At 45.7% G+C, this 12,183-nt stretch overlaps 1 protein-coding gene across 4 annotated transcripts in view; it reads left to right on the top strand.

Moving 5' to 3' along the window:
• The window catches only part of LOC126272922 (UDP-glycosyltransferase UGT5-like), a 146,496-nt gene that overhangs the window by 103,935 nt on the left and 30,378 nt on the right, over positions 1-12,183 (top strand). For all 4 annotated transcript variants that reach the window (XM_049976211.1, XM_049976212.1, XM_049976213.1 and 1 more), the window contains exon 6: positions 10,882-11,104. In XM_049976211.1, coding sequence (XP_049832168.1) covers positions 10,882-11,104 — 223 coding nt within the window. The remainder of the gene's footprint in view (positions 1-10,881; positions 11,105-12,183) is intronic.

The raw sequence follows: 12,183 nt of genomic DNA, 5'->3' as shown, positions 1-12,183 counted from the left end.
GTATCCGTTACGACAGTGTGGCGAAATTTGGCATTAATGGACTATGACAGCAGACGATCGACGCTAGTGCCTCATCTAACAACACAATAACGCCAACACTGCCTCTCCTGGGCTCGTGACCATATCTGTTGAACCATAGACGACGGGAAAACCGTGGCCTGGACAGATTTGTCTCTATTTCAGTTGGTAACAGCTGACGGTAGGACTCGAATGTGCCGCAGATCCCAGAAAACATGGCCCCAAGTTGTAAACAAGGCATTGTGCAAGCTGGTAGTGGCTCCGTAATGGTGTGGGCTGTGCTTTCATGGAATGATGGTCTGAGTCGTTCCAACTGAACCAATGATTGATTCGAAAAGGTTATATTCGCTACTTGGAGTCATTTGCCAGCCATTCATTGAATTCATTTTTATGGATGACAATGCATCATGTCACTGGGCCACAACTGTTCGCAATTCATTCTGCACAACTCGATTTAATGATTTGGCCACGCATATTGCCCGACATGAATCCCACGAACATTTATGGGTCATAATCGAGACCTATAAATGTTCGACGGTTCGTTCGTGCACAGAATCCTGCACTGTCAATTGTTTTCCAATTATGGACGGCTATCGAGGCACAACGGTTCATTGTTTCTGCAGGGGACTTCCAACGACTTGTCGACTTGTTGGGCTGTGCCACGTCGAGGTCCTTGAATACGCCGGACAAAAGGAGGGCCCACACGGTATTAGGAGGTGACCCACGACTTTTGTCACCTCGGTGTAAAGACTCGCGTCGTCGATGTGAAACTCGATGGTGGCGCGTAACAGATCTGGAGGAGGAGCAAAGGAACCAGCATGAGCAATGTCTACATCCATCAAAGTGATCACTAACTACAGCAGTTGCTGGCATTCTTTGGTGACACGTGGGCCTGATTCACATACTTCCTTGAGCTCGTGGGTCACGTTACGTGATGCGACAGCCGCACTCCTAGTGCATAAAGTCAAAACTATAGCGTGTGTAACATTAATGTTTATTGGGTAACACACTGATATGAATGGAACCCCTTTCCCGACGCTCCAAACCTAGATATTATGCCTGAAAACACAAGTTTTTGAGAGTACATTTATTTAATGTTGACCTTGAATTTATTTCGCAGGCTGCATTGGAACCAATCTGTGGCCAGATGTGGCTCGCGCGCAGCCAGTTGCCCATCTATGATCTACAGAGTCACAATTCTTCACACCGTGCAACACTGTAGACACAGAGATTTCTTATACTGTAAACGTAATAATTAACATTTTCACAGCCTAAGCGTTTAGCCAAGTTGTCATCCATGGAGATGTTGGGACTTTCAACCTTGCACTTTCTTGCACACTGTGGTGACGCGAAACTTTTCCCTCCCCCTCGTCCTTCTCCAGAGTGTTTTTGTGGCAGCACTGGTTTCGTCCATATCAAATTATAAGCTAATATCATAATTAGCATCTATTGTATTTAGAAGGGATCATTATTCCTTAATTACATTTGGCCCCACCATACATATATCCATAGCCATTTACGTACCCTCATTTTTAATGACTAGTCTACATGAGAATTTCGTTAACCATCACTCAGAAAAAAGAAAAAGAAATGACTATATCCTCAAGCGAGTGGAACATGACACCACTGTGCAACTGCACATAAAGAAATTTTATCATGAATATACACTCCTGGAAATGGAAAAAAGAACACATTGACACCGGTGTGTCAGACCCATCATACTTCTCCGGACACTGCGAGAGGGCTGTACAATCAATGATCACACGCACGGTACAGCGGACACACCAGGAACCGCGGTGTTGGCCGTTGAATGGCGCTAGCTGCGCAGCATTTGTGCACCGCCGCCGTCAGTGTCAGCCAGTTTGCCGTGGCATACGGAGCTCCATCGCAGTCTTTAACACTGGTAGCATGCCGCGACAGCGTGGACGTGAACCGTATGTGCAGTTGACGGACTTTGAGCGAGGGCGTATAGTGGGCATGCGGGAGGCCGGGTGGACGTAGCGCCGAATTGCTCAACACGTGGGGCGTGAGGTCTCCACAGTACATCGATGTTGTCGCCAGTGGTCGGCGGAAGGTGCACGTGCCCGTCGACCTGGGACCGGACCGCAGCGACGCACGGATGCACGCCAAGACCGTATGATCCTACGCAGTGCGTAGGGGACCGCACCGTCACTTCCCAGCAAATTAGGGACACTGTTGCTCCTGGGGTATCGGCGAGAACCATTCGCAACCGTCTCCATGAAGCTGGGCTACGGTCCCGCACACCGTTAGGCCGTCTTCCGCTCACGCCCCAACATCGTGCAGCCCGCCTCCAGTGGTGTCGCGACTGGCGTGAATGGAGGGACGAATGGAGACGTGTCGTCTTCAGCGTTGAGAGTCGCTTCTACCTTGGTGCCAATGATGGTCGTATGCGTGCCTGGCGCCGTGCAGGTGAGCGCCACAATCAGGACTGGATACGACCGAGGCACACAGGGCCAACACCCGGCATCATGGTGTGGGGAGCGATCTCCTACACTGGCCGTACACCTCTGGTGATCGTCGAGGTGACACTGAATAGTGCACGGTACATCCAAACCGTCATCGAACCCATCGTTCTACCATTCCTAGATCGGCAAAGGAACTTGCTGTTCCAACAGGACAATGCACGTCCGCATGTATCCCGTGCCACCCAACGTGCTCTAGAAGGTGTAAGTCAACTACCCTCCGGATCTGTCCCCCATTGAGCATGTTTGGGACTGGATGAAGCGTCGTCTCACGCGGTCTGCACGTCCAGCACGAACGCTGGTCCAACTGAGGCGCCAGGTGGAAATGGCATGGCAAGCCGTTCCACAGGACTACATCCAGCATCTCTACGATCGTCTCCATGGGAGAATAGCAGCCTGCATTGCTGCGAAAGGTGGATATACACTGTACTAGTGCCGACATTGTGCATGCTCTGTTGCCTGTGTCTATGTGCCTGTGATTCTGTCAGTGTGATCATGTGATGTATCTGACCCCAGGAATGTGTCAATAAAGTTTCCCCTTCCTGGGACAATGAATTCACGATGTTCTTATTTCAATTTCCAGGAGTGTAGAAGACGCATAGCTATCATACAAAATATCTAAACATAATGTCTACAATATGCAGAGACAGTCGGATAAGACATATAAGGTGTCACAAAAATGCATGGCACAAATTGCAGAATGTATTTCTCTCCTGTAGACAAAGAAATTATATTACATTAACATGGGTCTGGAAACACATTGTTTCCATGTTAGAACTCACTTTCCTCAACGAATTTCAAAGAGATCAGATCAGATTGTAAATTTTCACAATCGGCATGTATGTGCAGACGTCAATCCTCACGCAACTATTGAAGCAAATCATTAAAAAAGATTTACTGTCACTGTTTGGAGCAGCATTGGTGGTGTTTCGTTGGTAGGGCGTCACTTTCCACCACCAGGCTGAAACGGCAAAGTTATCATAATTTCGCAGAGAATGTTGTATCTGATCTGTTAGCAGATGTGCCTTAAGCTGTGTGACAAAACATACGATGATGATGAGTCCCATACCCCGAGGAGCGTTGGGAACGATGAGGGAGAGCCGCACCGCCGACTAGGGAAGGACGTTGCGGAGGTGGTTTGCCATTGCCTTCCTCATGGGGATGAATGATGATGATGAAGACAACACAACACCCCCCCCCCCCAGTCATCTCGAGGAAGGGAAAATCCCTGACCCCGCCGGGAATCGAACCCGGGACCTCGTGAGCGGGAAGCGAAAACGCTACCGCAATACCACGAGCTGCGAACGACAAAACATATACTTCATGCATAATTGAGTACCACCTCATTTTAGTGTTACTGTCTGTCGGCTTCTAAATAAAAGATTCAGTGGCAAATGACAGGTAGAGATGGACCAGTTGGTTGGCCTTCCACGGTCTCCGGACCTAAACACAATGGACATTTATTTGCGGTGCATTTGAAAGCTCTTGTGCATGAACCACAGTACAAGATATTCAGAGTCACCGAGCCCGTATTGTCATGTGAGATTCTCTACGACGCCGGATTAATGCATGTGTCAGTGCCCACAGATGGCGTAACTGGACATCTCATGTGAGAAAGAGTTCCATGTGGTATGCTGAAGCGTTTTGTATGTGTATTTCCCATGATTAATGAGTTGGAGAAAATAAGTTGTAACTTGGAAACAAAGCATTTCCAGACCCATGTTCATATAGCATAATTTCTTCGTCTACGTGTGAAGAATGTGTCTTGCAATTTGTGCCGTACGTTTTTGTTTCGCCTGTATTTATTTGCTTGGACATCACATTCAATACAAGTCCAGTTTTCTTCGTCCTAAAGAGAACATCTGCTGTAAGTAATGCTCAAATAAGAGTTTTGTTATGACGTATCTGGTGCTCGAAACTGTTAGATGGTTCACGACTTCTTCTTCATTACAGAAATCACATAATGGAGATTTCTTCCATCCTAATCACGTGGTTTCCGTGATAAATCTATTCCACAGATCCGTAGGCTTATACAGGGTGTTTCAAAAATGACCGGTATATTTGAAACGGCAATAAAAACTAAACGAGCAGCGATAGAAATACAGCGTTTGTTGCAATATGCTTGGGACAACAGTACATTTTCAGGCGGACAAACTTTCAAAATTACAGTAGTTACAATTTTCAACAACAGATGGCGCTGCAAGTGATGTGAAAGATATAGAAGACAACGCAGTCTGTGGGTGCGCCATTCTGTACGTCGTCCTTCTGCTGTAAGCGTGTGCTGTTCACAACGTGCAAGTGTGCTGTGGACAACATGGTTTATTCGTTAGAACAGAGGATTTTTCTGGTGTTGGAATTCCACCACCTAGAACACAGTGTTGTTGCAACAAGACGAAGTTTTCAATAGAGGTTTAATGTAACCAAAGGACCGAAAAGCGAGACAATAAAGGATCTGTTTGAAAAATTTCAACGGACTGGGAACGTGACGGATGAACGTGCTGGAAAGGTAGGGTGACCGCGTACGGCAACCACAGAGGGCAATGCGCAGCTAGTGCAGCAGCTTATCCAACAGCGGCCTCAGGTTTCCGTTGGCCGTGTTGCAGCTGCGGTCCAAATGACGCCAACGTCCACGTATCGTCTCATGCGCCAGAGTTTACACCTCTATCCATACAAAATTCAAACATGGCAACCCCTCAGCGCCGCTACCATTACTGCACGAGAGACATTCGCTAACGATAAAGTGCAGGGTAATTTCATTCAGAGACTATGCCATATTATTGCTACGCTTGGTGGATATGTGGAAAATATCGTACTATAGTGTTTCCCAGACCGCAGCGCCATCTGTTGTTGAAAATTGTAACTACTGTAATTTCGAAAGTTTGTCCGCCTGAAAATGTACTGTTGTCCCAAGCATATTGCAACAAACGGTGTATTTCTATCGCTGCTCGTTTAGTTTTTATTGCCGTTTCAAATATACCGGTCATTTTTGAAACACCCCGTACCTCCAGACGATACAAAGAAGCGAAATATTTCAGATATTAGTGCGATACGCATAAAATCGTGGATTTGTCTGCCTACGTGTTTACATTTGCGGTTGCTCGAAATAATTGCCAACAAACAATAAACCGCTGATACATCAGAAACTTTTTTCAACTATCGTAAGATGTGAGAGCTGTTTCTTCGTAATAACGAATGTGTCAAATATGTAAATTAAGTTAATTAAGTTTCGTCGTCGTTCCTTTCATCCCATTACTGTGATGACAGTTGCTAAAACGAAAGGGTGATACTGTGCTTCGTGGACTTAGCCCTCATATGGCAACAGCGATGGTCTCATTTGCCCCCGTCTGCGTTATCTGTGTTCTGCAACCTCCCTCTTGCCTTCCCACACACGTCTTTCACAGCGATTGCTGTCAGTGGCCTGTAGTATGAATTCATTGCTTCATGAACAAATAAATTACTTCATTATATGCTGTAGCATCTACTGTTTCCACTATTTACGCCAAAGCTATTTTAGCTGTTATTTACTATGTTTGGTGTAAGAACTCTTACAAGATGTGTGTCGTAATAAATGTAATGTGAAGAATGTAGAATGCCTGATGGCCCTTATTTTTCCGTCGTGCGGAATAGCCACGCGGTCTGAGGCGTCTTGTCACGTTTTGTGGTGCCCCTCATGTCGGAGGTTCAAGTCCTCTTACGAGCATGGGTGTGTGTGTTGTCTATAGCGTAAGTTAGATTAAGTAGGGACTGATGACCTCAGCAGCTTGGTCCCATAAGACCTTTGCACAAATATTCAATTTTCCAGTTTCCTAATTTACCAGAATAAATGAGCTAATAAGTAGATAAAACTAAATTGACATACCTAATCCGTGAAACGCTTACAGACAGTCACAAAACTAAAGTTCATGAAATAAAATATAAGTGTCAGACAAGGTGATGGCTAGTTCCAGTCCTCTTTGACTGTGTCTTACAACGGAGAGTAAGGAAGCAGAATAAAATTTAAATGAATATCGAGTATCATCAATAAAACTGGGAAGGAATCAACAGTGTATTGAAATACATTGCCTGGTACTTGCAGATGATTTTTCTATACTATCTGTTGATCAGATGCAGAAGTACAAGTCAGTCTCTCGGGATGGGCGGACGGTGGAGCAGGCGGAAGAATCCCTAAAAAGAAAACTAAATTTATCACTAGCATTAAAAAAACACCAAAATTTTTATAATCGTACATTGGGCAAATAGGAAGTTCGAGTATCTAGGAGGGATAACGTGAGGAAATGGGTTAGAAAAATCTTCCGTTGTCCGAAGGATAAACAAAATGCAAAGGGTATACGAACAGCAAAAAAAAAAAAAAAAAAAAAAAAAAAATCAATAAAAATTGAATGCCAAGAAAGGAAAAAATCATGAATTACAAAATGCAAATGAGTTCCTAGTATCAAATTATAAATTAGACAAACAGAAATGATAGAGGAAAGAAACATGAAGATAATTTTTGGTACAGTTGAATGGAAAGAAGCTTGGAAATTAAGAACAAATGATGAAATATAGTAAACTATAGAAAAAATAACAGAAACAGTAACGAAAAAGCTTGATATTATTTGGGTACTTATAAAGGGTGAACGGCAATGGTCTGACAAAACAGGTCCTCAAGTATGTATGATGGAAGAAATTAACAACAATCTAGGTCAAAGATGTTAAAATATTTAGAAATATAGAAAATCAGAAGATGAAACAGAAAGAGACTTTTTCAGAAGGAAAGAGTTAAATGCGGTAGGATTCCAAGGCAGAAGCAGTAACTGAACAGGTGTGAAGTGGTGTGAAGAAAGAAAAATGAGACGTGGTGAAAAGATGTAAAAGTACTGGAAGAAGAGAAAAGAACAGATGAGAAGGAATTGGAACTGCTACTGTGCAACAGGGGAGATGCAGTTCGCCAGCTGAATTCTACACACAGATGAGTGTCTCGCGTAACTTGTAAGCTACTGTGCAGTTAGTAAGTCGGCAGACTTTCGTATCAACAGGTTGTCTCACTACAAATAATGGTTCGACAAGTACAGATCTTCAAACTCAATAGTTTCTCAGGGCAGTACCGAAAAAAGTTACATAAACAAAGCCTCAGCCAAAGTAAAACAAAGAGGTAACAAATGTAGCGAAGTGGACGATGCTTCCTACGGTGGCGACAGTGTAAAACGAAGAACGTGTTTCACTTTGAAGCTTACGAGCTTCTACTTTGCAACTGGAAGCTGTGTGTATGCTCCAAAATCTCTGGCTAGTAATGTCAAAGCAAGTACCTTTTGAAATTCCGATTACTGTGTCTGATCTACACTCATGCTCATAAATTAAGGATAATGCTGATACATGGTGAAACACCGCTCTGATGGGCGGTTTGCGGTTTTAAATCGCCTCAGGAAATGACAATGCGGTGCATTTGACCTGCGGTCGTCGCACGGTGGCGCTGGCAGCAGTCCACATGCGCAGAGGTGTGTTGGTGTATATCAGAGAACAGTGCAGCGAGTAAGTGTGTAGACGTTTTCAGACGTACTAATGGTGACTGTGTGTTGAAAATGGCTGAAAGAACGCATATTGATGACGTTATGAGGGGTAGAATACTAGGGCGACTGGAGGCTGGTCAAACACAGCAGGTCGTAGCACGGGCCCTCCGCGTGCCACAAGGTATGATCTCAGATTATGGCAACGATTCCAGCAGACAGGAAACGTGTCCAGGCGCTACAGTACGGGTCGTCCACAGTGTACAATTCCACAAGAAGACCGATATCTCACCATCAGTGCCCGCAGACGGCCACGGAGTACCGCAGGTAGACTTGAACGGGACCTTCCCGCAGCCACTGGAACAGTTGTCTCCAGACACAGTTTACAGACGACTGAACAGACATGGTTTATTCGTCTAGAGACCTGCAAGGTGCATTCCACTGACCCCTGGTCACAGGAGAGCCCGTAAAGCCTGGTGTCAAGAACACAGTACATTGTCGTTGGAACAGTGATCCCAGGTTATGTTCACGGACGAGTCCCAGGTATAGTCTGAACGGTGATTGTCGCCGGGTTTTCATCTAGGCGCTACAGTCCGGAACCGCACTGCTGCTACTGTCGCAGGTTCTAATCCTGCCGCGTGCATGAGTGTGTGTGATGTCCTTAGGTTAGTTATATTTAAGTAGTTCGAAGTCTAGGGGGCTGATGACCTCAGATGTTAAGTCCCGTAGTGCTTAGAGCCATTTGAACAATCATCTATCGTGAACCAGGAATCAGATACCCACCCCTTAGTGTCCTTGAAAGGGACCTGTCATGGTTTGATGGTGTGGGGTGGGATTATGATTGGTGCACATACACCCCTGCATGTCTTTGACCGGGACGTCATTTTACACCAGTATGTCGGCCTTTTCAGGGGTGCAGTGGGTCCCACCTTCCTCCTGGTGGATGATAACGCACGGCCCCGCCGAGCTACCATCGTGGAGGAGTACCGTGAAACAGAATATATTAGGCGAATGGAAAGGCCTGCCTGTTTGCCAGATCTAAACCCTATCGAGTTCGCTGGTATGCTCTCGGTCGACATATCGCAGATCTTCAGACCCCTACGACGCTTCAGGAGCTCCGACAGTCACTGGTGCAGGAATTGGAGGCTATACCCCAGCAGCTGCTCGACCACCTGATCCAGAGTATGCCAACCCGTTGTGCGGCCTGTGTACGTGTGCACGGTGATCATATCCCACATTGGTGTCGGGGTACATGCGCAGGAAGCAGTGGCGTTTTGTAGCACATGTGTTTCGGGACGGTTTTCTCAACTTATCACCATTACCGTGAACTTACAGATCTGTGTCGTGTGTGTTCCCTAAGTGCCTATGATATTAGCTCCAGTTTTGTGTAGTGCCACGTTGTGCGTCACCACATTCTGCAATTGCCCTTAATTTATGAGCATGAGTGTAGAATCGCCTTTGCTACCCTACTTTAAAACGAGAACATAACTATGCAAATTACTTTTCATGTATGTGATACCAATTAATCTAAACTGCATCTGGCTGTCAGTAAATGCATGTAATGCTCAGAATGGCTTTGCCACAGAACAGTCACAGACAATGGTTAACTGTTGCGTAACGAAGATGTCCCTACTTATAAAATGCATCTGTTGAATTCATATGAAATTTTGCAAATCAAAACGTTTCCTGATATTTCCACAAATGGTTCGTTCAGACCCTGCAATAGATTTCCACCATGACAATGGATAACTCGGCTCTGTTCTATCTGAACTGCAAAAATGATGAGCTGAAATAAATCACTGTCGTGGCAGTTTGCCTTTTTTATTCTTTTACCAGGCACCCTTGGGAAATTAATCTATTTTTCTTTTTTTAAGTAATAATGGATGTTCAGTCAGCGGTGCAAGGCGTGGCAGTGCAACGTTTTGTCAAACGCATTTTTCACTTAACTGGTCAGGATAATCTTCAGTGGCATGTTCCGTAAATAACTAACAGGTTCTTTGCAGTTGCATTGAAACCGTTTAATGCCCCGAAAAAACTCGAACTTAGATGAACTATTACTCTTTCTGAACATTATCTTCATCAGTATTATCATACACCATACTGAATTCTTTTAACAGACATTGCTTTAAACCACGTAAAATTTAATACTTTAGATTCCTTACGAAATATGGCTCTGAGCACTATGGGACTTAACAGCTGTGGTCATCAGTCCCGTAGACTCAAACCTACTTAAACCTAACTAACCTAACGACATCACACACATCCATGCCCGAGGCAGGATTCGAACCTGCGACAGTAGCAGTCACCGTCAGGTGGCTGGCGGAGTATGGATGTAGATGTAGATGCAGCCAGAGATGCTCCGATTGCTGCACACTGGTCATTCGGTTACAGTGCGGACGAAGCAATTAGCGCGTCGTCGCTGCACTTGGGTCGGCATTGATCAACAAATTTAGAACTTGCTGCGCGCCTAGAACCGCGAGACCACCGCGGCCGGCTACGAAATCTTTAATAAGTCGCCCCCTCCCCCCCCCCCCCCCAATCAAGGTTAAGTTAAAGTACTAAACGTGTGACTGATAATTCTCCCTGGATTTCAAGGCGTAGGTATTGTTAAACATATTGAGATCTTCACACTACACACCCTTCAACAAAAATTTTGATTGACGTTACACATTATCGCATGTGCCTTATTAACAAGCCCTGTACCACAGTAAATGTGATTGCGTGCCGCGTAGTCGAGAAACGGACACGAAACTCTCGAAGTGTCCACCCGGCAGGCACAGACGACATCAAAACAATGGAGTGGAACAGTCCAGATTTCAGTGCGAGAATGTCACGTAATGCTGCGTGAGCGCTACACTCATTCTACAGAGCTCTGGGTGCTTTCGTTTTTATTGCAGGACATTCAGAAATTCATGAACGACAGCCCTGCAGGTGTCGTGTATTTCTGCCTCGGCTCAAAGTTCCGACCCGACTCGTTCTCTCCGGAGAAGCTGCAGGCCGTGCTGGACACGTTCTCCAGGCTGGAGCAGCGCGTGCTCTGGAAGGTGGATGCCTCCAGCCTTCCGCCTCTGCCGGACAACGTGAAGACGGCAGCGTGGGTGCCGCAGAACGACGTGCTCAGTGAGTCAGATGTTTGTGTTTCTATATTTACTGTCGCTTACGATCTCGACAAGTACCACCTCAAATCTAATGCTGCTCGTACTTCCGCACAGCTAGGGAAAGTTTTATACAGGGTGCGACAAAAAAATGTGGCGAAGAGTACAGAGTTGCAGGTACAAAGAAACACATCAGAGGAAAGGAAATAAACTACTAAGCTGATGTTAGCACATGTTGAGAGTGTGGTGTCGATAGCAACGATGCCACGGCTTAGGGCCGGCCATGTGGCCGAGCGGTTCTAGGCGCTACAGTCTGGAGCCGCGCGGACGCTACAGTCGCAGGTTCGAATCCTACCTCGGGCATGGATGTGTGTGATGTCCTTGGATTAGTCACGTTTAAGTAGTTCTAAGTTCTAGGGGACTGATGACCACAGCAGTTGTCCCATAGTGCTCAGAGCCATTGAACCCGTCTGAACAAAGGCTTAGCTGCCAGTTAAGTTGGCACTACGACAGACAACGACGACAGCGCCCTCTAGCAGGCCGTGTTCAACTCTACGAGCACCACTGTAGGTTGAGCCAATTTGATGAAGAGCAGACGGCCGGGACACTTCGCACCACATTGCAAAGTTATCTATCACTCTTTTTGCTAAAGTAAAGGTGATTTTAATTCACACTGCAGTACCGAGAGATTTTCACCTTTTCGTGCTCTTACCCAAACGCCGCCTTCCAGGCGGGATACAAAAGTTGGCGACGACGATGGGATGTGACGCTGAGACCTGTCGTATGTAGAGCAAAGCTGAAGCGAAGTCTCGTCTACCTATCGATCCTGACGCAGTGTTTGAGTCTTCCGAATTGTCATGAATGTTTATTGATTCGCAAAGATAAGGAATTAGCTGATGGTTTTCCGGTGGATTTTCGTCACATTGCTTCCGCGACAACCGCCGATGCTTCTTTGCAGATTCTTTTGCAGTATATTCGTACTCAGTGGCCTCCATCTGCTACGCAGATTCGAGATCCACTTGTTCGACGTTACTTTGTGCAACTTATCTGTACACCACGGCGTTATCTTGTTACGAACTGATAATGATCACTCTCGTGTGGTTG

The sequence above is a fragment of the Schistocerca gregaria genome, chromosome 5, assembly GCF_023897955.1.
Source record: "Schistocerca gregaria isolate iqSchGreg1 chromosome 5, iqSchGreg1.2, whole genome shotgun sequence".
NCBI lineage: Eukaryota > Metazoa > Arthropoda > Insecta > Orthoptera > Acrididae > Schistocerca > Schistocerca gregaria.
Note: the sequence above shows the minus strand (reverse complement) of the source record. Positions and strands in the feature narration are given on the sequence as shown.